The 24,783-nt window shown below is 50.0% G+C and overlaps 11 protein-coding genes across 11 annotated transcripts; 6 read left to right on the top strand and 5 right to left on the bottom strand.

Moving 5' to 3' along the window:
• The first annotated feature begins 228 nt into the window (after positions 1-228).
• On the top strand, positions 229-4,690 carry F5B22DRAFT_362296 (uncharacterized protein). Its single transcript, XM_047971090.1, has 2 exons — positions 229-2,335; positions 2,402-4,690. The coding sequence occupies exons 1-2, from the start codon at positions 281-283 to the stop codon at positions 4,352-4,354; spliced, it is 4,008 nt and encodes a 1,335-aa protein (XP_047828129.1). The 5' UTR covers positions 229-280; the 3' UTR covers positions 4,355-4,690.
• Positions 4,691-6,150: 1,460 nt separating this feature from the next.
• On the bottom strand, positions 6,151-7,413 carry F5B22DRAFT_649209 (uncharacterized protein; the record flags this gene model as incomplete). The annotated part of the gene is made up of 2 exons (XM_047979138.1): positions 6,151-6,538; positions 6,626-7,413. The coding sequence occupies 2 exons, from the start codon at positions 7,411-7,413 to the stop codon at positions 6,151-6,153; spliced, it is 1,176 nt and encodes a 391-aa protein (XP_047828128.1).
• Positions 7,414-8,622: 1,209 nt separating this feature from the next.
• On the top strand, positions 8,623-9,755 carry F5B22DRAFT_362254 (double-stranded DNA-binding domain-containing protein). The gene is made up of 4 exons (XM_047971088.1): positions 8,623-8,805; positions 8,899-8,996; positions 9,107-9,114; positions 9,245-9,755. The coding sequence occupies exons 1-4, from the start codon at positions 8,782-8,784 to the stop codon at positions 9,514-9,516; spliced, it is 402 nt and encodes a 133-aa protein (XP_047828127.1). The 5' UTR covers positions 8,623-8,781; the 3' UTR covers positions 9,517-9,755.
• On the bottom strand, positions 9,678-11,027 carry F5B22DRAFT_362286 (coenzyme Q biosynthesis protein Coq4-domain-containing protein). The gene has a single exon (XM_047971089.1). It carries the CDS (start codon positions 10,826-10,828, stop codon positions 9,839-9,841), a length of 990 nt encoding a protein of 329 aa, XP_047828126.1. The 5' UTR covers positions 10,829-11,027; the 3' UTR covers positions 9,678-9,838.
• Positions 11,028-11,089: 62 nt separating this feature from the next.
• On the top strand, positions 11,090-12,842 carry F5B22DRAFT_617901 (uncharacterized protein). The gene is made up of 2 exons (XM_047975649.1): positions 11,090-11,925; positions 11,980-12,842. Exons 1-2 carry the CDS (start codon positions 11,428-11,430, stop codon positions 12,748-12,750), a joined length of 1,269 nt encoding a protein of 422 aa, XP_047828125.1. The 5' UTR covers positions 11,090-11,427; the 3' UTR covers positions 12,751-12,842.
• A 1,127-nt stretch (positions 12,843-13,969) lies between these two features.
• On the top strand, positions 13,970-15,094 carry F5B22DRAFT_617899 (uncharacterized protein). The gene is made up of 2 exons (XM_047975648.1): positions 13,970-14,325; positions 14,376-15,094. The coding sequence occupies exons 1-2, from the start codon at positions 14,111-14,113 to the stop codon at positions 14,623-14,625; spliced, it is 465 nt and encodes a 154-aa protein (XP_047828124.1). The 5' UTR covers positions 13,970-14,110; the 3' UTR covers positions 14,626-15,094.
• A 253-nt stretch (positions 15,095-15,347) lies between these two features.
• On the bottom strand, positions 15,348-17,846 carry F5B22DRAFT_658578 (uncharacterized protein; the record flags this gene model as incomplete). The annotated part of the gene is made up of 2 exons (XM_047980126.1): positions 15,348-17,010; positions 17,782-17,846. 2 exons carry the CDS (start codon positions 17,844-17,846, stop codon positions 15,354-15,356), a joined length of 1,722 nt encoding a protein of 573 aa, XP_047828123.1. The 3' UTR covers positions 15,348-15,353.
• F5B22DRAFT_362416 (Sas10/Utp3/C1D family-domain-containing protein) lies at positions 17,779-19,100 on the top strand. Its single transcript, XM_047971092.1, has 3 exons — positions 17,779-18,070; positions 18,131-18,281; positions 18,448-19,100. Exons 1-3 carry the CDS (start codon positions 17,893-17,895, stop codon positions 18,776-18,778), a joined length of 660 nt encoding a protein of 219 aa, XP_047828122.1. The 5' UTR covers positions 17,779-17,892; the 3' UTR covers positions 18,779-19,100.
• A 213-nt stretch (positions 19,101-19,313) lies between these two features.
• Positions 19,314-20,128, bottom strand: F5B22DRAFT_649201 (uncharacterized protein; the record flags this gene model as incomplete). The annotated part of the gene is made up of 4 exons (XM_047979137.1): positions 19,314-19,661; positions 19,716-19,808; positions 19,894-20,016; positions 20,069-20,128. The coding sequence occupies 4 exons, from the start codon at positions 20,126-20,128 to the stop codon at positions 19,314-19,316; spliced, it is 624 nt and encodes a 207-aa protein (XP_047828121.1).
• A 382-nt stretch (positions 20,129-20,510) lies between these two features.
• On the bottom strand, positions 20,511-22,190 carry F5B22DRAFT_362942 (glycoside hydrolase family 3 protein). Its single transcript, XM_047971094.1, has one exon. It carries the CDS (start codon positions 21,858-21,860, stop codon positions 20,805-20,807), a length of 1,056 nt encoding a protein of 351 aa, XP_047828120.1. The 5' UTR covers positions 21,861-22,190; the 3' UTR covers positions 20,511-20,804.
• On the top strand, positions 22,191-24,665 carry F5B22DRAFT_362342 (heterokaryon incompatibility protein-domain-containing protein). Its single transcript, XM_047971091.1, has 2 exons — positions 22,191-22,427; positions 22,484-24,665. Exon 2 carries the CDS (start codon positions 22,577-22,579, stop codon positions 24,461-24,463), a length of 1,887 nt encoding a protein of 628 aa, XP_047828119.1. The 5' UTR covers positions 22,191-22,427; positions 22,484-22,576; the 3' UTR covers positions 24,464-24,665.
• Positions 24,666-24,783: the final 118 nt, after the last annotated feature.

The raw sequence follows: 24,783 nt of genomic DNA, 5'->3' as shown, positions 1-24,783 counted from the left end.
GGGGTAGGCGCGCAGGGTCTCGACCTAATAAAGTCGTTTCTATCTTTTGCGTGGATAGCGTAACGGTTTCCGACTATATTCCCACTCTATTCCGTGAGATCTTTTTCTCCAGCAAGTTAGGACAAGGCTCCCACCAGAGCCTGCATAGTTGCACTTTTATGCACCGTTCGATTCCATGATTATACGTAGGTACTTGGTATGCATGCTTCAGCTTGCTGCGCCCCCATGGGATCTCACCCAATAGCCATCATCATGAACACCGCCGCCACCACCACCGATTATGTCTGCTGTTCTACCTACCCCCAACGAACCTATTATAAGTAGAGCTACCACGGCGTGTGAGGGGGAGGCAGTTATCATCCTTCTTATGACCTTGCTCTGCGGGTACAAGATCGCACCTTGTACTTGTACTCTGGACATTGCAATGACGGCGATGACAATGACTACGCCTGCCCCTGCTTCTCATCAGGCAGCAGTATCATTTTTGCAAAGCGCGAAACTTGAATTTGAACAGCATCGGGCTAAGAAAACGGACCCGGCCCATGAGAACTGTTTCGGGGACGAAAGTTTTCGCCTCACCTGTTCTACCTTTACAAAGGATATAGTTGGCTGGAGAATTACCGGCGACCTTCGCGCGACCTCATTGCTCCTCCAGGATACTGTTTGTCGCCTGCTTAACGAAAAACGATCGCATTGGATAACTTGTCGTCCCAAAACCCAATCAACCCTTTTTTGTGATACTGGCTATGCTATCGAATGCTTTCTCATCGGCCCTAACCAATCCCATGCCTCACCCCATGTAACCATACACTCGGCGCAAAAATGGGTGGCCACAGAACTCCGCAGAGCTATCATAGATAGCAACATTCTGAAAAATTTTGCCCGCTGGGGTTGCATCAAGCTTCCACATCATATAAAACCTACATGCTACACCACCAGGGGCATGAACTTCTCACCTGGCAGTGATTTTCGTTGCCATGATTATGAAGTCCGCATCTGTGGCCGTAAAATTCCAACCTATCTAGATGGAACGTTTGTGGAGATATGGAAGGGTGGTTCCTGTCTCAGTGCTGCCACTGTGGGTGGCCTCATCGTCGTCGGAAATCGAACACTTGCTTTGACCGTCGCACATGTTTTCTATCCTAGCAAGCCAGCCTTGCCGATCGAATCATTTGATATTGATGAATCCGAATTCGAATTTTTGACGTCAGAAGTTTCAGAATATGGGGATGGTATTAGTGACTTCGCCGATACAATCCGCAACCCGAGCCCACCTCCCCGTGAAACGGCACATCGCACTATGCGTCATGTCAGGACGGGAGGGGTTATGGCGAAATTGTCTGAAAGCCGAATCACCGTCGGTCGCTTGGAATACATTTCTAGCATTTACGATGCTCAAAGTCAGACTCATGGTGGACTGGACTGGGCTCTACTTGCCATCACACATCCCGATATTATCATGAGAAATAGATCTCATTATTGGAACGTGGGGCGCGAATGTTTATTGGCGGAGAACCAGATCCAAATTTTCACTGCATCAGCGATCATAACTGCTGAGACAGTTTCAAATGCTGTTTTTGGTCTATCATCAGACACTTTCGCTCAGCCCGTCCTCGTTGCCAATGATGGGTCATCGATTCCAGGTGATTCAGGATCTTGGGTCTTTGGGGTTAGTGATCATCAGCCGGTGGGTATGCTCATCGGTAACTGCGATACTTTGAACCAATGCTATTTTCTCAGCATGGAACACATCATGTCTGATATCAAAGCACAAATCAAACTTCCTGTCAAACATGCACCGATTGGAGCCCTCGATGTAGTAGAGCAACAAAAATTTTCGGACTTCGTGAACCGCATGAAACGTCGTGGTGTTGATGGAGATGGCAACGAAACCTACTATATTACTACGTCGACGCTAAAACAATATTGGTCACAGGAGCGCGTCTGGGAACTCATTACTTACTTTGATCAATGGAGCTGCTTATCCTATGAATACTTCTCTGAGAAGTACATACGTCTATTCTCTATCCTATCGTTTATCCAACAACCTGACGCGTTTCTTTGGCTCTTCGAAAACAAGGTCGACGATACTTTCCTCCCCTGCACAGACATGAAGATGCTCTGTACCTATAATGACGCATTCTTGGATAGCTTTGAAGAGAACCAGTGGCTATTCTGTCCTCAGGACTTTGATGAGTCACTTTTCAAGCAAAAGTTTGTGCATCCTAAAACTATACTTCCAATTGTAAGGGAGATAGTGCTACACTTGAGTGGGAATGGGAGAACTTTTGCGAGAGTACTTATCGATAGGGAATGCAACTTAGTGATGCCTACTGTGAGTGGAATTTCCATTGGAATCTGTAATACTAATATCATGATTAACTCTCTTTTTTTTCTTCAGGAACACTTCCTTTTCAAAACATATTACACTCAACCCACAGAAGTAGACTGCGGTGGGCTCAACAGACCAGGAGACTTTCGAGACACAAGCACCTATCGTGATTGGGAAGAAGAGACCCTGGCATTTGAAGCTCTACAAATATGCGCCGGGACTGAATATGTAATCAACTATTACGGATCGTTCGTTCAGCATAACAAAGCCACAATTATCTTGGAAGACACGGGTACCTCCTTAGAGGAATTTCTACAACAAAATGAGCCACCTGAGGATGCTTTTAACATGGCACAGTTCTGGGTCAGCTTATTTAAATCACTGATAGGGCTTGAGGCAATCCAGAACTTGCCAAGGGCTCACGACCTACGCGAAAGGGCCGCAAACCGAATTTGCAACCTAATGCGCAATGACGAACCCTGTACGCGATCGTCCGCTCTAAAAATAATGGTGTGCCCTGTTATTGAAGGTGTAAGAAAGCAGCCCATGTTCAAGTTGCTGGAGTTTGCCCCAATTCTCGAGGCCTGTGAATGCCATAAGTCTCGGCCTCCTCTCCCCTGGAAATCATCGCCCATGCGTATAATTGAGGAAAAGTTGAGGTATCCATCTCTAAACCATGTTGATATGTGGGCATTTGGAAGCGCTGTTTCTCAGTGTGCGGTTTGGATGCTCTCTAACGTGGACGGTCGATCCATTACCGGGCTTAACAGGGGACTGGTCGGTGCTTTGGTAGGCCGTGAAGAGGCAGACAACGCCCAATTAGATGCGATATATCAAGAATGGCGGGCATACCTGCGTTCTAACACAACCACTGGATTCGTGGCTCGCTTTATCCTCCACCATATACTGCGGGGAAATTCCGAGAGCGCGAGGCAGTTACTTAGTGAGTTTCGTGCGGAAATTCCATGGAACTGGGATAAGAATAGGTTTGGAAGCTCGGAAAGTATAGAAAATATGATGGAGTTACCGAGCGTATTCGCGCAAGCTATTGACGGCCTAAAGCAAGAAGATATAAGGCTACGAGCTTTGCTTACGGAAGACCGCTTACAGCCATTGTTAATTCAAGCAGACTCTGAGCGCTTCAGGCACGCTTCCTCACCTAACATCTCAGGAAAAGCCTCTTCAGCTGGTTCGGGAAATGCAATACTTGCCGATGATTTCTCACCTATCATCTTAGATGAGATCCCCTCTGAGGCTGATACAGAAAACTCTAATATCACGTCCTTACTCGATAATCACTTACTGGATAATCTCGGAAAAAGACCTGTTGAAATCATCAGTCGACGCGGCCTTTCTCCTAAAACTGGTCCTCAGGTGACGGTGATAGATATCAAAAATTGGATTCGCGGTGCGCAGAAGGAACCTATTCTGCGCAGCGTCCCCAGACTTCCCAGACCTCTTTTGGAAGGTAGATTGGATGCCCTACGTCAACGGCGTCACGTATTCCTCGTTGACGAAACCCCCGCGATGAAAAGAAAATGGAAAGATATAGCCCTTTTTGCTGAAATTCTGGAGACCGATTTCCTGGAAGTTATTGGGATACCCGTAGAGCTTTACTTCACATCGGAACCTATCATTGGACATCACAGAAATGTGAATTTAAGGCTGGATGATATCATCAGGGCACACATCGCTGATGGTACCTCATCGATAAACGAGAGCCTTGAGATATTTGTAGACCGAATAACGACAAAAACCATGAGCACAGTAGACCCCTCGGCCACCTGGTCAGGACAGCCGATCACTATCTACATCCTTACAAGCGGCATTTGGGAGTCATCTGTTCGAGAGATTTTTGGAAATTGCCCGTATGAGGTAGATAAAGTCATGAAGAGGCTGGTATCTGAGCTTAAAGGCCTGAGAGTGTTAGGAAACTTTGTCTCTATTCAATTCATTAGGATCGGAGGCAGCAACGTCGGGAAAGATAGGTTTGACTACTTGAGGACTGCTTTAGAGATGTAGACGGTTCATATACCAATTGTATATATTATAGGTAACGCCTATCCAGTCAGCGGCGCCTTCAGGTTTCGATACCACTTTCACTTGTCGTTAGGATATTTCCAGTGCACTCAGAGTTGCATCACTAAAGCTAGAACGTTCATTCAGCCCTTCCATACGGACAATTGCGCAATGATTCTTTCCAGTACTAGGAGGCTGCTTCCTAAGGTGGCCAAACTAACTTGAGCAGTTTACGGTAACCTTCTAAGGAGCTGGTAGCTAATCGACTAGATATTTTGCATATAATGAGTGAGCCCTGTGTCGTTGACACGTAAGCGAACATCAGTTCTGCATATCATCTATATGACTCGATAATCTTAGATGGCGTATGAGAAGCGTTCGGTTGATAAGGATCTCCTTCCTAGGTGCAAACCCCATGGGTAATGACACCAAGCCAACTGTGTCTTCTTCAGATGTTAGACAGGGGGAAGCCTGTGTCATGGGATAATGTACAGTAGTATTAGGGTAGCAGTTACCCCGAGGGAACGGATACAGCTTAGGAATTATATATATAAAGGGGCGAAGGCCCCGAGTGCTTAGGATAGCCAGGAATCAACACCATTGAATCCATACCACTATACTCGACCTATCTGCTACCTACTTGTGACCCACATTCACTCCGAGGATACTACTTCTGACAGCCTCCTGTTTCGGTCAGTTTTTCTCGCTACCCGATCACCGGATGGCAGCGCAAGCGTAGAGCAGGGATGTCTGTGCCGACGCGAGCACAAATTGAAGCACTGCACACGGTACAGCTCACAGCTATGGGGGAAAATGGTAGTAAATTGCCTGCCGTCGAGGGAGATATGATTTATGTGAGCAATATAGTGATGTTTCATGCTCACGAAGGACTTGAGAATGGTAACACGCAGCGGCACCCCCTAATGATGTATCTGAGGGATCCAGATCAGAGTTGGAGTTTACCGCTATCGCTAGAGAGCGAGTGGAAATCGGCATATAGTTCGAATCTTAAAGGTAGGCAAAGGCATAAAGTGTGGTATATCTCTTATAATGCAAGACAAGAGGAGATGCAATTTGTCAATGGCTGATTAGACAAACGGGGGTTAGAGGCTTTTCCCTTTCCCCCTTTGAACTTTCTGTCAAGTAAAGATAATCATAGGAGGCATGAGGAAGCACCATGTTTTTGTTATCCTTTGTAAAGCATGAAGAGACTGGCGTCCCAATATAGTCGCGAGAAATATGTTCATGATTATTGATTTCTTTTATACAGCAGGTTCATGTAGCTCTTATATTCTACCGGGTCGTCTAAGTTCCACCAACTGTGCGTTGGAAACTTCGAGAATATTAATTAGGTCGGAGCTGAGGCAATAGAGGCCACAACCTTGGTAGCAGCCTCATCTTAGCATAGCCCCTACACAACAGGGATGGGACCAGGAAATCAATTACTCCATTCGGTGTAGATGAAGTTATTTCTGGTTTGGATGCTCAAGAAATTACTCATACGCCGTCTATTGACACTGAACTGCCTTCCCCTCTAGTTTAGCTCTAGGACGCCTAATACTACCTCGAACCCTGAGGTTGGTCTTCGTTGTGAGCCATCTGCAGCTGCTACCTATTGCCTGCCTACACAGCACAGCCCTTACCCCTCCGCCCCTCCTATCAGCCTACATAGATAGAACTCATTACCCGCCTAAACCCCATTGAGTCTGCACAGCAACTATAGTACCACGAAAGGAAACTTGGTGTCCTTCAGCTTGTGATGACCTTGCGTGGTGTCTGTGCGATCCAGCGGAGTCTCGTCAGCCTGATCGGCTTTTTGGTTTGAGAAATTGCATAAGTGCTATTGTACCCTGGAACAACCCAAACAGCAGAGCCATGATGAAGCCCGTGAGAGGAATCCAGAATGCCCACCACCGCTGCATATCACGGGTATCACGCCACCATTGCAGTAGGTTCCTAGGTTTCGTGCTATCAAAGAACTTTTCGATAACCACAAGTCTGTCTTGCCAATAGGGGTATCGGCCCTTTCCCATTGTAGGCGTATCCCGGTTGATGATGTCTTTATCAAGTTTTGAACGCTTGATCTCATTATTAAGCCAGTCGTTACAGCTTGCGTTGTTATTGGGAATGAGAAGGTTAATGGTGGCGAGTGTCTCCTCGATGAATCTCTGGTTGAGCAAAGCACCGCTACTGAATGTTAGCGATAGGATCGCATGGCGTGCCGCAATAGCTTTATCATGGGGGAACGGGGTGGAGGCGGGGAGCAATGCTTACGAAGTTTCCGCTGACTCATGCATTCTCTTCAAGATGCTCACTCCGTGGAAAACGTAGATTACAGAACCTTTCATGGATAGGTGTGAAGTGAGATCGAGAGTCCATTCCACTGTAATTCCGCCAATTCTCTCCATGTCGTAGAAGTTAAAGAATCCCGAGAATTCTGCATCTATATCGCACTGGTGAGTGGTAACAAACGTGGCCAGGGCTGACGAAAAATCCATCTCCTCGGGCCATTGGATGGGCCTTGGTAGTTGAAAAATAGCCGACGAGTTCCCAATCTGAATGTTCAGAAGCAGGCAGAGTCTTAGTGCGAACTCAATGGAATGGTAAATCTTTTCTGGTAGTTGTTTTGCTAGACGTGGTCGCTCTTTGATGATCTGGGCAACTATCCTTTCGAAGTTCAACAAGGGTTGACTCTGCAGAATGCGAATTATGACGAAAAGATCGAGGAATGTTTTGATGGCGTGAGCCTCTGCCTTTGCAGAGCTGCATTGTTGGCTCACATAGTCGAAATAAAAATCCAAGTCGCCAAAGCTACGTGCAGCTGTCCTGTTACCAAGTGAGTTTGGCCATACTGTGTTTAGAAAGGTCACCTTTTGGGCATCTGTCATTGAATGAGACTTGAAGAGGTTGGTCCTCTCGAAGGGGGTTTCGCCATATGAGAAAGAACTATAGTTGAAGACGCCGGTGTTCACTGAATGTAGGCCTCCATGGATGTCTCCCGTTATGATCCCCGAGTATGTAGGCACACGCTGCCGAACCTCGGCTTCGCCTGATCCATCCATTGCGATGGTCGTCGTTGCAATTGATAGTATACTAATACGAGATGCGAGATACGGGAGACAAAGTCACTGAACAAGGAGAGACTTGTCTTAGGCACGGAGGTCGTGGAAGTAAAGAGGAAGATACTGGTAGGCATTGCGTCGTAGTCGAGTGTGATATAAAAACACTCACCATGGCCAAGATTTCGTTATCATGCTGACAGAGCGGTGTACTTGGAGGAATGCTATACCGGTCACGTTCATCATTCATCGAACACAGCCCCGAGCTGAAGCATGGGTGCAGGCATTTGGCAAGCGACGGGAAGGCTATGGTAGTACAGTCGATGAGATACACCGCGTTACATACGCTGATATTAACCACGTACTATTGAAAAAGAAATTCACGCAGTGGCGGTACCTATTGAGCGTTGCAGCCTTGGTGGGTACGTAATTATGCTATGTTGGACGTGCTCGATGAAGATATACCGCCTAACATCTAATGGTATTAACCACGTGCCATAGAAGAATTCAGCACAATGGTAATGTTTGCTGACTTCACAGCCTCGGCGGGTATGTTCGTCGTATCTGAACCGCTCGTTTTGTTGGTAGAAAGTTTGACGTTGCTGTTTAGGGGATATACCCCTATCATCTGCTGTTACGAGGCTTGACGACATACGGTCTTGACTTTTGAAGCTTCACGCGGGCGCAGGTAACCTGGGGGTATGGTTGATCAAGATCAGACATGCCTGAGTAATATGCCCCAATCTTCATTAGACCTAGATATGAGCATTTGGGATAATTGTTTCTAAATGTGCCATTTGCGTACTGCCTGTTTCCAAGCTTCGCAAACACTGCGCTGTGATATCGGGACTACTAAGTACAGTACCTATCTGAATCTGACGCAATAACCGAAATTGTAACTCAGTCCCCTTCCAGTGTATACTTCGACAGCAATCTAAAATTGCGAGGCAGTTGGATGGAGACTTCTGGATCGAGGCGCTCTTCGTCTTGAAAAACAACGAGAACAACGAGCTCGACGAGCTGGGCGAGCTAGAAAAGCTGAGGGGCCAGCCTAGTCATGCACATTTTTCAATTAGGACTAGATGTATATAACTAGGAATGATCAATTCCATGTCGAAGCCTTGCTCTTGTATTCGTGGAATGCTGTGGTGTTGGAAAGCCGGCTGGCCATCTTGAGAGATACAGCCAACCTGTGTGGGATAATCGCAAATTTACCCCACCACAAATTCCCAAGCTGCCACAACCCAACCAACAAACCTACCGTTCACATCACCATACATGATCATACCATCACATTACGATCGCATCCTGCACGTCTACGACGCCTGAACTTCGATTTTAGGGCAAATCAACTTCACGAGCTGAGAGATCATGGCCGACGCCGATTTGGAACAGGTAACTACGCGCATCGCATCGCGACCCCTCCTCCCCTCTTGGTACAGCCCACCAAGCGAGTTCCAGACCAAACTAACCACCCACCCACCCCAGATCCGCAAAGCTCGCCTCGAGCAGCTCAAAGCACAGCAAGGAGGTGGATCACAGGGAGGAGCATCAGGCGGACACAACGAAGCTGAAGCACAGAGACAGTAGGTTCTTCTAACTCCCATGGTCATGACGATCAGCTGGCATGCTTTAGCGCGGCATCGTGTAAACCCCCGTGTTACAATCATGCTAACAGACCCTTCTCGCAATTTAGGCAAGAAGGTACGATGCTAATCTTCTCGAGATAATTCTACAACGACAGGGCTTGCTTCCACCTGCGCTCCCCAGTCCTTTCCATTCTCCCTGGACACCTACTTATTTACTTGCCTAACTAACGCTCGCCCGCAAATAGCCGAAGCCCGCCAATCGATCCTGAACCAGATCCTGCATCCCGAGGCCGCGGACCGACTGGGCCGCATCCGACTGGTCAAGGAGTCGCGCGCCGCCGACATCGAGAACAGACTGATCACGCTCGCGCGGACAGGCCAGCTGCGGCAGAAGGTCACCGAGGCGCAGCTCAAGGAACTCCTGGCGGCCGTGGCGGAGAATAAAGAGGAGGAGAAGATTGTGGTGAATCGAAGGAAGGGATGGGATGATGAGGATGATGACTTGTTGGATTTGTGAAGTGGGGGGAAGCAACACTGGTAGCAAGGGAGAGAGGCTTGGGGCACTGAATACGTGAAAGAACCAAGGAGAGAGAGCGCATAGCAAGGATGACCTCGATCGGAAACAAGACATATTTGGTTGGCAGCTTCGCTTCGCGATGAACAAGATTGCATGGCATGGCGTTTCTTTGGGGATGGAGGGACTTTTCGGTCAGGGGGGTATTATCTCCAAGTCTATCTATCTGATTTTATCATTACAAGGCAGGACAGTACAGTATAGTACATGTTGATTATACAATTACTCAATTTCTCACCTTCCCTTCACTTTTCTTCACCTTCGATCAGATCTTCTCCGCAGCAGCAGGTGGTGTCCCGGCCGCAGAAGCGGCGGCTAAAGCAGCTTCCTTGGCCGCCTTCTTCTCAGCCCGTTCCCGCTTCCGTATATCTCGTAAATCAGGCGGGGCCTCGATATTCAGTCTCGCGCGGAGATCCCTCACGTCTGTCTCAAGCTCCTCTTCCCAATACACATTGATCACCTCTTCGCTCCGCAGCCCGTTCCGCACTGCCCAGGGCCCGTAGATCCCCCAGAAACGCCTCCTTTCGGCAGGTTTCAGCGTCGCTACGGCAAGCACGGATAAGCCTGTCATGGGCAGCAACGTATTCGCGAACTCGAAGGCCTTGAGCGCGACCTCGCCCTCGCGCACCACGGGTAACCCTGTCAAGGCGTGGTAGAAGTCGTGAGATTCCCGGTATCGCTGTATTACGTAGGCGCACTCCTCGTCGTCGACGTAGCGCACGCCGGCGCGCGTGTCGGGCGTCACGCCCTCGCGGTCTAACCATGCTACGTATGTCGCGCCGACCGTGGACGGCGGCAATGCGCGGAGACGAGGCAGGTCGAGGCAGGTCGATGTGATGCGGGGCCGGTCGCGGAGAATTCGGCGGCCTGTTGGGGATGCTAGCATTGCGCGGCGGAGACGGTTCGCGAAGTAGGGTGTTGCGGTGGCTTCGCCGAGGGCGGCGATGAGATCGCCTCTGCGCGGGTCCAGGAAGGAGAGCACGCCTGAGCCGATGGCTAGAGCGGCTCGCTCGATGCCTGTTAGAGGGACATGGCCGGGGTAATTCGGTGGCGGGCGGTTGAGGACGGAGAATGGACGAGTTTGTGAAGGCGAGCAGCTGCGGGATGTAGTTGGCTGGGGACAGGGAGAGGTCGAGGATGATGTTATGGGGAGGAGAAGGGCTGGTGAAGAGCAGCGAGGTGGGATGATGCTCGTGACGTTGCGACTGTGGCGCACAGATCGGAGACCAGGTTGGAGAGCTTTCATCTTGGCCATCTGGTCGAGAGGGGCCAATGCTCCCTTTTGCGAGGGCCGGTATTGCCCAGTTGATGCGCTTCGAGACTGGCCAGACTTGTGATTATCAGACCAAATATCAAATCTTTCTATTCAATCTCAAATTTTTGGTGAAGGGATCGTGGTACGAACATCGAATGACCAGAAGGTTAGGCCGATGGCATTCCCCACACCACGGCTCCGCGCTTGATGATCTCCCGGGATCCTTACAGTGGGTCGTATACCTAGTGGGGATTGGCACTACGAGCTCTGACCGCTCACCTATAAACCTACCTAGGCGAGTACCGTAGGTACCTATCCGACGTTTTCTCATTGATGGTAGGTACGTGGTTAAAGATGTGCAAGACAGATGATGCCCGGCTATAGGCAATTCTACTCAGGCCAATAGACGCCAAGTTATTATCTTCGAGTTGCCTTCGCCGAGGAAGAAGTAGGATAAAAACTATGAGCGTGTTGAGTAGCCATGACCTGGTTGATTTTCTAGGTGATCCAACGACTATCACATCTCCCCTTCTTAGGCGGCCAGCTGAATGAAAGATCTGTGATGCTTGTTAAAGATTTAAGATTTTAACATCATAATAATGGCAGCGCTCGAAGCCTCCGAAAGACTACCCAGCAAGCGATGGAGTTCATTTGTTGGCTGGGATTACAACGGTATGAAGGAACGGTTGCAGACAGCATTAAGGCAAATCGACAAGGGCGCGCTCGTCCGCCATGCTGAGCGCATCACTGGCCAGAAGCTCACCATGAGCCAGCCGTTCTCGGCTGGCCAATACTGGATTTGCTTCGAGATGATTGCTGCAGACAGAAGCCTCGTCATTGCCAGAGTTCGTTTGCCCCGTCATCCTAACACTCCCATGACAGTGATTGAAGAGGATGAGGCCTATGCCATTTCATGTGAGGTTGCTACGATGCAGTTTGTTAGGCAGAGACTCAGTGCGGTTTCTCTTCCATGTGTGTATGCATACGAAGGCGTAGGATCGCAGCTGGCTACTCATGTTGGGGCCCCATACATGTTGCTAGAGGGTTTCTACGGAAATGCGTTGCAAGATGTCGAGTTCGACATTTGCAATTTAGACGTGAGTGGCGCTTCTCGTCATGGATGTTAAGCCGTGGTGTCTAACTAGAATCAGACTAAAATCCAAGAACGTATAATTGCCCAGTGGACCAGGGTACAGGCTGAGCTGGCGACTTTGGCTTACCCTCAGATTGGTTCTATCTCATCTATTTCCGAATCCAAGGAGCCTATCATTGGAAAACTGGCTACGGCTTCCGCCGGCGGACTCAGGGATCTAGGTCCGTTTTCTAGGGAGGTCGACTATTTCACTGCTCTCGGGAATGCTGCTGCCAATGACCCAGCAACTCGACTAGGGGCCTTTGTCTTTCTCGACATCGTGAAGACCACCGATCTATTCGGCAGTACTTGCACAGATGGATCGTTTCCTCTCAACCACATGGATCTCGGCACACAGAACATCCTAGTGGACAAGGAATTCAACTTCATTGCTATCATAGACTGGGAATTTGCCCAGACCGCACCGTGGCAGGTCATCCACTACCCCATGCCATTTCCACTACTAGGGCCGGTCGAAGACATCCTATATGACCCTAGTCACATAGCTTACAAGAACGTGTTTCGCCAGCATGCCGCTCGAGAAATCTACAAGGAAAAGTTCCGAGATGTAGAGGGGGAGCTGAAGACGAGCGGTCGGCCGCTTGGAGGATCGTTCGCCGCCACCCTGGATAGTCCTGCATCGCGGATATATGCTTGCTTCACAAATTTAGGTCGCATTCTCACAGCGGATACTAATTTGATGTATGAGATGGCACGGCTCGCTTTTGGACTAAATCCTCAAGGAGCGGAAGAATATGTTGAGAAGATAAAACGGAGGCACCGCCTTTGAGGCAATCAGGCTTAAGTTGGAGATTAATGGGATTATTGTAAATAGAATACTGTCCCAAAGTAGTGAATATAGAGCGAAAGAACTTTATAAAGTCTTCAATTCACGCTGGGCTATCTAGGCATTAAATCTGTGTTGCCACGGATTCAGGGGACACTCTGGGCCTCCCAGGGTTACGGGTTTTCATTTCTCTTCTCAGTGTACCGAAGAGACTTCGTTCCGTGAAGGATCTTGGTCCTACAATATCTGACGCCCGCACAGCTTTTTAAGATAGGCACGTTGTATCTGATAAATTTATTACAAGTGATTATCTAGTATTGCTGAGAGGTAAGCTGCTTAGAGGTTCGACTTGGGCTATTCTCACCTTACCTATAGCAACAAGGGCGCCACCATAGTCAACTTCCGCCTCTCTGCTTGCCTGGACCTACGACATGACAGCCAGTAAAAGTCGCTGCAGTTGGTTGCGTCCACATGTGCATCTCATATATTGGCATCACTGAGATCGGATCGGCCAGCCGTGAATCTGAAGGTGCGCGTCGAGCGCAACTGGCGAGGCCGACTACGGCACCTTGGGCGACTGGGACGGGACTAGGCGGCTGAGTTTTATGCCGGTGTCATAGCTGACGGCCGCGCGAAATTTCATGCCATGGCCGCTATTGAGTTTGATGTCAAGATCCACGAGCGGTGGAAACTTGACGGCGACGCTCTCGCCTCTGTCCTCTGTCGTTGCTGACGGCCAGATCAGGGTCCCCGACCACTCTACCCCTGTGAAGGGCTTGGGGTAAACATTGGCGTAGGCGTATTCTCTAGCTAGACCCTACCGTAGTTTAACTTCCTTAACTCAGGCATGAAGTTAACCATAGCCATAAAGAATTTCTGGACTGCTTTATAAGAGGGATAGGGTAGGGCTGCACACAGCATTGATAAGGTGATTGTCTTGTCAATAGGAGCCGATCGGTCCGTTTACAAGGGACCGGACAAGCGAGAAATGGCTGCTGTCGAACTAGTCATTAATTCCCATGCGTCGAGGCATTCAGATGCTGGAGCCGAGTCTGGGCGAGGTGAAGGGTACGTACCGCTCGCCATTATATGCACTAGTCCCAATGTATACTAGCTCCGTGACTGACACTGACCACTGAGCTGAGGCGTAGATCTAGCAGCTTCTAGCCTGAGCTCTCTCATTTGTCCGTTTCTTCTCTCCCCTCTTAAAGCCGAGATACCCTGCAACTTTTGCTTGCTCTTCCTATTTTCCCGAACGGACCAAGAAATCGATTCAATCCCCCGTCTTTTTTCAACCTTACAACCCTACATCTGTTTCTACCTTCTACTGTCCACTACCAGACCCGGAAAACACTGATTCAAAATGCCTCGTCAACGCTCCGCCGGCCGCCCTGCTGCTGCTCCCGCCCGTCCCTCCCTTCCCGCTCGCGCTGCTCCCGCGCCCACGCAGCAGCAGACTCGTCCTGCCACAACATATGCCCCAGCCCAGGCTCCTCCTGCGCCCGCGCCCGCGCCCGCGCCCGCGCCCACCGCATCTCAGGGCCCGGGTCTCTTTGGCCAGATGGCCAGCACCGCAGCGTGCGTTCCTTTCCCCGGCAGTCCGCAATTCAAGACTAACTTCCTCCCAGCGGTGTAGCAGTCGGCTCATCCATCGGCCACGCCATCGGCGGTCTCTTCAGCGGCGGCTCCAGCGCCCCGGCCGAAGCCGCCCCCCAGCAGACGAACACGCAGAACCACAACGAGCAGTACTCCAACAACTGCGCCGGTGCCGCCGAGAGCTTCACCAAGTGCATGGACGACAACAACGGAAACATGCAGATCTGCAACTGGTACCTCGAGCAGCTCAAGGCCTGCCAGGCTGCTGCTAAGCAGTACTAAACTTAACAACATAACCAAGGAGCCTGTGTCGTGTGTTTTGGCTGTTGTCTGCTGAGAAGAGGAGAGCAGGGGAAAAAACTGGACTATTCAGGAGGGGGAGATGGGAACGACCACCCACGTACTCGCCACTCTTCTCTGTCAGATGCGAGATTTAGTCCATAACGAAGACACGAGAACATTCTACTCTTTTAGATCCTCTTTTAGACTGAGCTAAGACATTGTTACGTTGCTTTGCTTTGCTTTGCTTTGCTTTACGACGATCTCCCCCCCTTGATGTATATATCATGCCAAATGCCATAACAGCCTATATCACCTCGGCTATCTTTTAAATAGCGGAGATCAAGCGTTGGCGGCTTTGATGCTCAAGTCATTTAGCTGGTCTCGATAACCTGATGTAGATGATGTCGGACATCGCGCCTTTGTATAAATACAGCACTCTCCATGGAGCAAAAAAAAAAAAAAAAAAAAAGACAATGATATTGGTTTCTTCACAAATAATCCCAGATGCTCACTGTGACATTCAACTATACCTTGTTGGCCGCTATTTGGGGGTCAACGGCCGAAGAAAACATTGTTTGCCGCGGCAAAAGCGAGATGTATTTCTATTGCGTTTCGTACATATACAATATAACAAATATACAGTGTATGGATGGATGTATGTATGCATGTACAAGGCCTCTATAAGTTGGCCAAGCCCCGGCCCCCCAAGCCGATGATAAAGTAGTGATCTAGTCAAAGCCGAGCTCCTCTGCGATGTCGTTAGGGCTGAACTCTGCGCCCCCAATGGTATCCGTGTCTCCCATGTACTGGAACGTGCCCAGCAAGTCTTTGGCGAGTTCCAACCGTCTGGCGCTTAAGCGCGCCTTCACCAGGGCCAAGGCCATGGCGTTGTGCTTGTGATTCAACCCGAGCTCCTTGGCTCGTCGAACAAAGTACCCGTTGAAATAGTCAACGGGCACCTCGGCGCCGATGCGCACCTGCTTCACCCACGGACTCGCATTCGCGTGCTGCGCGAAAAGAGACGCTTCCAACTTCCGTCGGAAGGTAAGCGATGTAAGACGCTCAACACTGTGTGGTATCACATGTAGCTCGGGAAGCTGGGAGACGATGTAGAGCGTTTCATTGAGAAGATCTTTCCACATGACCATGGCATCACGGTTCGGTCGTATCTGGTTGTATTTACAGCCGAGAATCACACATATCGAATCAGCTACCGAGTGGAAAATCACCGAGGGGAGTTTCTGGAATAGAAACCTGGTCTCAGGCAGTCCTACGACATTCAGAGTCTGGGTTAAGGACAATAGCTTTATCATATGGTGAGACAACTGCAGTCCCTCACGGGCTATGTGTGAACTGGCAAGTGTCGAGTCTCGGAATTTCGGGACGTTGTACAGATAAAGAGTGCCCGGTTTATTCTGCTTCAGAGAATAGAGAGTATCGGAGTACCTGCCCACGTTATGCGTACTATGGCCGAGGATAAATGTTGGTTGGTCCAAAGGATCAGGGAAAAATGCGTCAATAATGTCTTCAATTAAACCGAGTCCAGGGTGTAGTAAGCATATAGTAGTGAGGCGATCAATACGAGGACGCAGCAGTTCAATAGAGGGGAAGACCGCCCCCGGTGCAGCATCGATGATAATGTTATCCAAAAACCCAGGCTTCTTCGCACCATCGGGATATCGACGCCGGGGGTCGATTATCGGCTGTGGACATGGAATTTTGGTGGAAGAAATCCAACGCCCGCGGAGATCGTATAGATTCAGGGCTCGGTTTTCTGCACCCCATTGGCTCAAATTCCTGCGATTGCGGGAGAATATCTGGACGGGTACCTCGCGTGTAGATGCCAATGCATGGGCGAGAAACTTGGCATGTGTATTGAAGCCTACGATATGGATTCGGTTGGATAGCGAAACATTTACATCCTCGGCTTCAACATCGGGGTTTTCAAGACTCTGTCCTAGTCTTTCTTGACCCTCTATTGCAAGAGACTGAGTTGTTTCGATGGTGGTACTCGGGTGGTCTTCCTGGACACTTTCGCTATCCCTGTTGACGTCCACTTTACTCTCAATATTGTCTGCCTCAGTCACGGTTGTCTTTGATCCCACTTCTTTGAATTCGATTGCATCTGTTTCGGCTGTTTCGAGTGAGGCCGGCTCCGCTGCTGGCGGTATAAAGGACTCTGAATTGCCTGGCCCGGTTTTCGGGGTGGAGGGAATCTGGAATGGTGGTGTTGTAGGGCGATGAACCTGAGGGGACAGGTAGGGCCCCCCATATGATGATGATACAGATCCCGTAGCCGCAGCAGCAGCAGTCGAGATGAAGAAGCACAGTGCTTTGTTGGCCCCCCGGCCCACATCAGGGTTATCGCATAGCCATGTGGAGGATCTATGAGGTATTCGCGGTAGCGCCCGCGAAAGCGGCCGGCGGACGATGTGGGAATACAGGATGGAAACTTGGTCGCAATAATTAAGTTGGTATCATCTCAATATCGGGAGCCGGGTCCTGCTCAGGACGACAGGCTTTGCAGAGAATGTCAGGGTCTCAGAGGGACGTCTAGTCGAATATCATGGGCGGGTAGGCTCGCAGAAAGAGACTCAAAATTGTAGGTGAATCTAGAGCAGAAACTAAGTCGTTCTAAGGCGGAAACAAAGTCATCAAGACCAAAAATACATGAGTGATAGAAGGAAAAGAGAGCGGAGAAGGTTGATCTCTCTCTCTCTCTCTCTCTTTCCTCTCTGTGCAAGAAGAGGGCGAAGGGAAGTGAGTGAGTGAGTGAAGCGATGGTTATTCTGCGCGATGTCCATGACGGCGACTAGGCGCTTTAGCTCAATCAATTTTTTGCCATGGCGAGTGTAGTCGGCGGCCAGGATTATACTCTTAGCGCAGGTGCCCAATCAACGCCCGGCAATTGGCAAGTGTGGTGGAGACAGATCTGCTGGCTCCCCTGCTCCCAGGCTGCTCCCCCGCTAAACCACGCTATCTTTGGTGACCCTGTCTCGCTGTATGCCTGTAACATGCCTGTGAACATGCCCCTGTAGCCATTGTCCCGAGATAACGTTTCTGCCACTGATCACCGCCATAATTCTCGCGAGAGTCGCTGCCCTCGTCCCAACAGCTACCTCTAAGCAAGTACCTAGGTAAAGTGCCTATTCAGACCCAAGTCCGATAGTATCGCCATTCCAATTCCCAACCAACAGCGCCATTCCCAGCCAAGTATTCATCGTGACGACGACGTCTATATCCATATACTAAATACACCGCTTCATCATGGACCCCGCCGACATCTTACCGGCACTGGAACGTCTCGACGATGCTGTTGACCTGCTCGAAGACGCACTGCAACCGCTAATCAACAACGTGACCGATGTAGCTTCTAAGCTTCCTCTCCTCGACAAGGCGAAGTTCTATGTTCTCATGACGTATTCCATAGAGTCCATGTTATTCTGTGAGCCATATTTCCCGAACATGGGCTCGGCCGTATCTCGCGCTAACATGATGTCTGCAGCTGCCCTTCGTCTAAATGGAGTGGATGCAAAGGAACACCCCGTGTTCAAAGAGCTAGCCAGAGTGCGCCAGTATTTTGACAAGATAAAAACCATCGAGTTTCCCCCGCAGAAGCCCGAACAGAGTCTCAACAAGGAGGCCGCCATCCGATTGTCCGTCTCACCATTCCTTGTCCCCCTTCATGTCCCCCCGCTACACGCTTGCGTTGTTGGTGTCAGTTTTGATTATACCCACGCGTTGCCATAACCACGACACTTCTTTGTATCCCCGTTACTTGCTCGAATGCGGCCCCAATACACTGTCACTAATATGTAGTAGCATACGATCGGATCTTGCGGATAACAAGGAAATCAACACCAAACTTTCCGAGATGATTGCAAAGGAACGTGCAATGGCGTCGTTAAAGACATCTCGGCTTGGAGAGAAACGAAAAATAGCCGAGACAACGCCGGATGAGAAACCTAGCAAAGAGACTGATTCGGAAGAGGAATCCGAGGAGGAATCCGAGCCTGAAGTTGAGTCACTGCCGAAACGTAAAAAGTCAAAGAAAGAAAAGAAAGACAAGTCTGGGCGGAAAGAGAAGATGAGTAAAAAGGACAAGAGAAATAGAAGCAAAAAAGAAAAGAAGACTAAGGCACCGGTGAAATAATGATGATAACCTCCTTATTCTGGTCTTACTGGACAGCCAAATCGCTGAGGCCATGAGTCTCATTTCCTGAGTCAAAACCTCCCACTGGAATTGAACCGAAGGCTATGAGCAAGCGATCCTGGCACTGATTAAGATTCGAGTATTCCGGCTTCACAGACAGGCATATATCGCTACGCGCCGCTGGGAGGGGGTAGGTTGTTTACATATGCCGATGACAGCTCGGAATCGGGAGGTGCTGTGCCGCAAAGAAACTTCTGCGTAGGCGCACATGTGGCGACGCCATGTGGAAATGGTGCTGTTATAGGAGAAGCGAGAACAGCCTCAATTGTTGATAGTCGACATGATACCCATACCGTCTTATTACCGAGTTTGAGAGTGCCCTTCCGAATGAAGGCGACTCACATTTAGCAGTAGATAGTTTCTATGCTAAATAGACTCAAGATTTTGAACCTATCCCCAACGTGAAAGTCATGTTTCACTCTGTTGCCAATGCGATATTCACACTTCTCGCCTGCATCGACCATATCACAAGAACTCAGCACTGACTTTTCCAACCAACTACAACATTGTAATTGTCCGAACTGAACTCCTGGCCCTTACAATACCTTACTCCATGGTAATAATCCTGGCCGCACTTCCCAGTGATGTCCGCCACGTACGAGGCGAGAGAGCTACATGGTGGCGCAATGGGACCGTCGTTGTCGTTGCACAGCCATACCGCGGCATTCCTCGTACACGTGAGCACAGAGCAAGTTTTCGGTCCAGCGGGTACGCCGCAGGTTCCCGTAATCTTGCCGAGGTTGTCGCCTGCCTCTTCAGCATTCGCTGTTAATGGACCGTGCGGTGACACGTCTTCGCCGCCTACGCCGCAGATTATTCCGGTCTGGGAGTCGCGGTTAGCGAGATGTGTGCTGTGAGGATGAGAAGGAGAAAATACCTTGGTGTCACGTTCTTCGATGGTGTGGCCAGAGTCAGCGAGGGGACCCCATGTGAAGTCTTTCTTGACGGCTCGGATACGCTGCGTTACTTCCTGTGCGTTGTCAACCGTGAGCTATTTGCGAGCCCATGTAGTTGGAGGCGAGTCGTGTGCCGGGCTTGTGGTGAAACTAGCTTACCTCGATCGTGCCGTTAAATGACAGCTCGGGGCCGCCCTTCTCTATGGCGCCCTTCCAGATCATGGACTCGACTGTATATCCATTGGGAGGACCGGAACCCACTTTGGCAAAATCACCGGAGGCCTTCAGCAGCAGTCAGCTAATGTTTTTATTAGAAATTCCAGGGTAATCGCACTGCTGCCCCAGCCAAACCTGCCGCTCCGACGACGGCGGTGGTGATGCTGCGATATCGCATGATGGTTATTCCTTGTTGTCCTTCTGATACCAAGGTCGTGTCTCTGAAGCATATACGTAATACACTATACGCACCGAAAGTGTGTATGATCAAAAAAATTACTTCATATACTGTATGAATTAAGGGATCGAAAGCTAAAGAGCACCTGATTATATACTCTTGTATATAGAAAGCCTTACCACCGCACTCATATTGAATGAAGTGCAGAGCCCGTTTGCACATGTTTGATCAAATGGCGCCAAACGAGAGACGCAATTAAAAACTAAAAATAAATAGTTCGTCCTCGACTCTCGAGCAGCGGCAATATCTTGTAGCACGGCAACCTATAACATGGTTCGCCATCGAATTGTTGGCTCCACAGTACACACTGGTGGAATGGACGGGAGTTTCAGAGAGGACAACAATCCTGAGTATGTCGTTATACCTGGAAAGATGCAAGGGATCACGAAGTCCGGCTGTTTGGGCTGTCCATTTGACTGGGACCGATACTGAGACTCATATTGAATACCCGTCCACACGACTAGGCTAGCTAACGTCTTGCAACACCGTATTTCATCCCTCACCTCAGCTAAGACCTAAGTCAGCGAATCACAGTGATTCAAGATTGTTTGTGTCAGAGAGCTTTCTAGCAGTGCGACCGATCCGCCATTCTCGCGCAGAGCACCAACGTGGCAACTCACAATGCATTCCTCAAGGCAGAAATCCGCGCCGTCGAAGCCGAGAAGGCAGAGCTGCTCAAAGACCCTGAATTCACAGCATTCACCAGCGCGCTAACAATGCCCTCTCCCTGGCTGACATCCCTTGCCGCAGCCAGAATGATATCCACCCCGGCTCTGAGCGCCAGAACGCTGCGCTGAGAGTCTGTCCCAAACCCGCTCAATCCACCCGCTTCAATCGCGTCGGTAATGATAACACCTTCAAACCCTAGACGTCCGCGCAGCTCGCCCTGGAGCCACTTGCTGCTGATACCGCTGGGATACTCGGAGTCTAGCGCAGGGTACAGCGCCCACGACGGCATGATCATCTTGACGCCCGCTTGAATAGCAGCGGCATATGGCGCCTCATCGATGGACCGCAGATCCGCCAAACTGCGCGTGATCGTCACGGGGCGCGCATCTGTGTTCTCCGAGGCCGACGCCGCGCCCAGACCAGGGAAGTGCTTCGCCGTGGCGGCGATACCGAGGCCTTGCTGCGCTTTGATAAACGCCGACGCGCACGCGGCTACGACGGCAGGGTCGTTGCTGTACGAGCGCTCGAATTGGTCCTCGAAATCGCCTTCGGCGTGATACACGTCGAGCACGGGCGCGAGGTTCCCGTTGTTATTGTACGCCTTGAGCGCGTTCGCGGCTTGGACGCCTGCGGTATTGCCCGCCGCCGCGAGATTCGATTGCTGCCCGATCATCTTCTCCGACAGCGTGGGGCCGCCAGGGAGTCGCTTGACTTGCCCGCCCTCTTGGTCAGTGAGGATCAGGAGTGGGCCTTTCACTGTGCACCCGCCTGATGCGTATGCACTTTGTAGGCCGGCGAGATATGCGGGAAGCTTGCTGTCGACGTTATCTCTGAAGATTATGACGCCGCCTATTTGGCATTTCTTTGCGAGAGTTGTCAACCTTGCTGGGTGCGCAGTCCCTGGGTATGAGAAGATAACGTGTGATGCGGCATCGGCAGCCGTGATGGCTAGTGTTGAGCCGAGCAGGTTCGCTATTGTGAGAAACAAGCTGAAGGGAGCCATTGTATCTTGAGTGGCAATGTTAGACTGAGGGATATCGTTCGAGAACGCACAGCCAAAGCAGTGTTCGGCAAGACATAATTTATGAGCCCAGGAGTCCGAAGCATCGGGTCTCTAGGTAGGTCAGGTAGACGAACTTCGGAGAGAGCCGCATCTTATCGCTCATTCCATGTCCCAAATGATGTGCGGATTGTCCAATGGATGGCATAACTTCACTCGAGCTGTCTACTACGGAAGGTCATGCACTTCCTGTCCTAAATAGACGCTGCAGGGTTGCACTAATAGATTGAAGCTCTCTCCCTTATGTCCAGTGTGGAAGGTGGTTGAGGTGATCGCCCAGTCCTTGTTGCGTGAGCGGAATCTATTCCGTTTTGGCCCCTCATTTCCTCAGTTGCCAGCCTGGCCATGTCTCTCGATTCAGCAGCTTAAACGCAACTTGCAACAACAAATACCTGGTTAGAGACTTGCACTCAGGATTGCTAGCATACCCAATTTGGTCTTTGAGGCAATGCGTCTGAAGAGAGGCTGATTGGGATCAAAGCCTAGACTGGGGACAGCACCGAAGAGCGCGTAAGCAAATGGCCAAAACACCACGTTTGAGCTGTGCAGTGTACTAAACGAGCTAGTCCTGTTCCTATCTCTGGGTCAATGGCTTAAGGGCATTTTATGTATAACAGTAACGGTACTTACTAAGCTCGTTCTGTAATGACGGGCATAAAATGACTCATGCCTATCAACACGAGCCTCTGGCCACCGCCTCATCGATCCGCATCCTCGATTTACTTCCGTCGCTGAACCGAGAAGCTCCAGTCCGATGCAACATTCGGCATGTTCAGTTGGCCAGCCCAGAAGCTCGTTACGAGGCACTCTCCTATGTCTGGGGTGCACGACGAGGTACCCAACCCATCATCTGTAACGGTCGGGCCCTATTCGTCACGCCTAATTGTGTTGCAGCGCTGACCAAATTGCGCCTGTTGTTTCGAAAGCGTACATTATGGATTGATGCTATCTGCATCGACCAGGGCACCGATGCAGTTGCTACAGCAGAGCGTAACAAGCAAGTGGCAATGATGGGCGATCTCTACCGCTCAGCCCATGGTGTCATAGTCTGGCTAGGTCCCGGCAATGATGAGTTAACGCCGCGGGTATTTCGATACCTGAAAGTGCTAAGCATCTTCAAGTACTGGTCTGTCATGGATGGCCCACGTGTGATACGTCAGATGGGGAAGCTTATAAAGCCGTATGTGGTCAGTCTGGCATGGCCAGATGGACCCGGTGCACCCGGTAAACCGAGAGTAAGAGGACCTGCTTTTGCAAAATTGATGGAAACACTGGGTAGTGAGTGGTTTTCAAGAATCTGGACCATGCAAGAGACTATCACGTACGGTAGATGTACCGTCATGTGCGGCACATCTACCATGGGATGGAGTCCGTTCTCTGCTGGAATGAGGGATGCGGGTGCCAGTCACCATGCTAATGCGAATGCACAGCTACTATACTTGAGGGGTAGAATAACCGATGAGATCTTATATCCCGCTGAAGGGATTGCGAATCGTGATTTCAAAAGCATGCATGATGTTCAGCTTCTGAAAGCCATGTGTAAGCTTCAATGCTCGATCCCCCATGATAAGGTTTATGGATTATACGCGATATTGCCCACTCGCGGCCTACATCTGCAATATCCAGACTACGATCGGCCTCTTAATGAAGTTCTCGAAGAAACGGCAAGGGCTTACGTGCAATGTAAGAAGAAGCTTGACATCCTGCGCATAACCATCGCTCCAAGTGAATCGACTGGTTTGCCCTCGTGGGTTCCCGATTGGCTGTCTGGACAGGCAGTTGGTCAACTTACTTGCAGCGATATCACGGGTACTGCTATTGTGTGTTGGGGCGAATTTCCTTCAGCCATATCGTCTTGTTGCGGGGCGCTTGCGTCTCCTACAGACGTTATCCCACACACGCCAGGGAAGCTGACTGTCAAGGGAACGCGTATAGGAAGCATCAAAGCGCTAAGTGCTGGTGCGTATGTTGGCGCTCACCCTGTGAGTGAGCTCTCGCATTTTCTTGACTTCATCTCCACTTGTAGGGAATGGTGTCGTATGGTTGCATCAACTGGAAGTTATCCGACCGGAGAAGACCCCGTGTTAGCTGGATTGCGGGCAATCACGAACCATCATGGATACTTTCTAAATGGGAGACCGTTAGATGGCGAGCATCTAATGTTATGGTATAAGGCACTTCTCGATGATGGTGCGATGTCTGGAACAGATAAGAACGCAACAGAGGACCAACTGCAACCGCAGCGACGGGTTACCGTCGGCGGGGATCTAAAGAATGCTCAAATCACTCAGACAGTTCAGAGCTATGTGAACTACAAAGCAAACTACGCTTTTTTCACCCTCGACAGCGGTTATTTCGGCTCCGCGTTCAACACTAGCTGCAGAGGTGACGATATCTATTTACTAGCGGGCTTAGACGTGCCATGTGTGCTAAGACGCAGAGGTAATGAGTTCAGATTTGTAGCTATTGCTCATGTCCACGGTGTCATGAGGGGACAGCTTTGGCCAAAGAATGAAGATGATCTGGAAGGGCTGACTCTTGTATGATAATAAGTGCGTTGAGCGTTGCCAAGGCCAGTGTCCTTTCTTGGCAGAGGTAATGTGGTCTGACAGCAAGTAACCAGAGCAATCTCATGAGTACTTTCGCTGATATTATGCTTACTGTGTAGATAGCAGGTAACTGTCGACATTGAAACCACATCTCTTTTCAATTTCCTGATCTACGTCCTTGTCACACGAAACTACTGATTCCTGGAGTGTACCTCTATGTCCTATTAATATGTCCTATTAATACAAAAGTCTAGATTCTATACTTAATAATTACAGCGACCTTGAAACAAGGATCGAACTCGGCTACATCCAGCTAT

The sequence above is a fragment of the Xylaria bambusicola genome (genome assembly GCF_022495145.1).
Source record: "Xylaria bambusicola strain CBS 139988 unplaced genomic scaffold F5B22scaffold_41, whole genome shotgun sequence".
NCBI classification, from domain to species: domain Eukaryota; kingdom Fungi; phylum Ascomycota; class Sordariomycetes; order Xylariales; family Xylariaceae; genus Xylaria; species Xylaria bambusicola.
The sequence above is the reverse complement of the archived record's forward strand: the minus strand, read 5'-3'. Positions and strand labels throughout refer to the sequence as shown.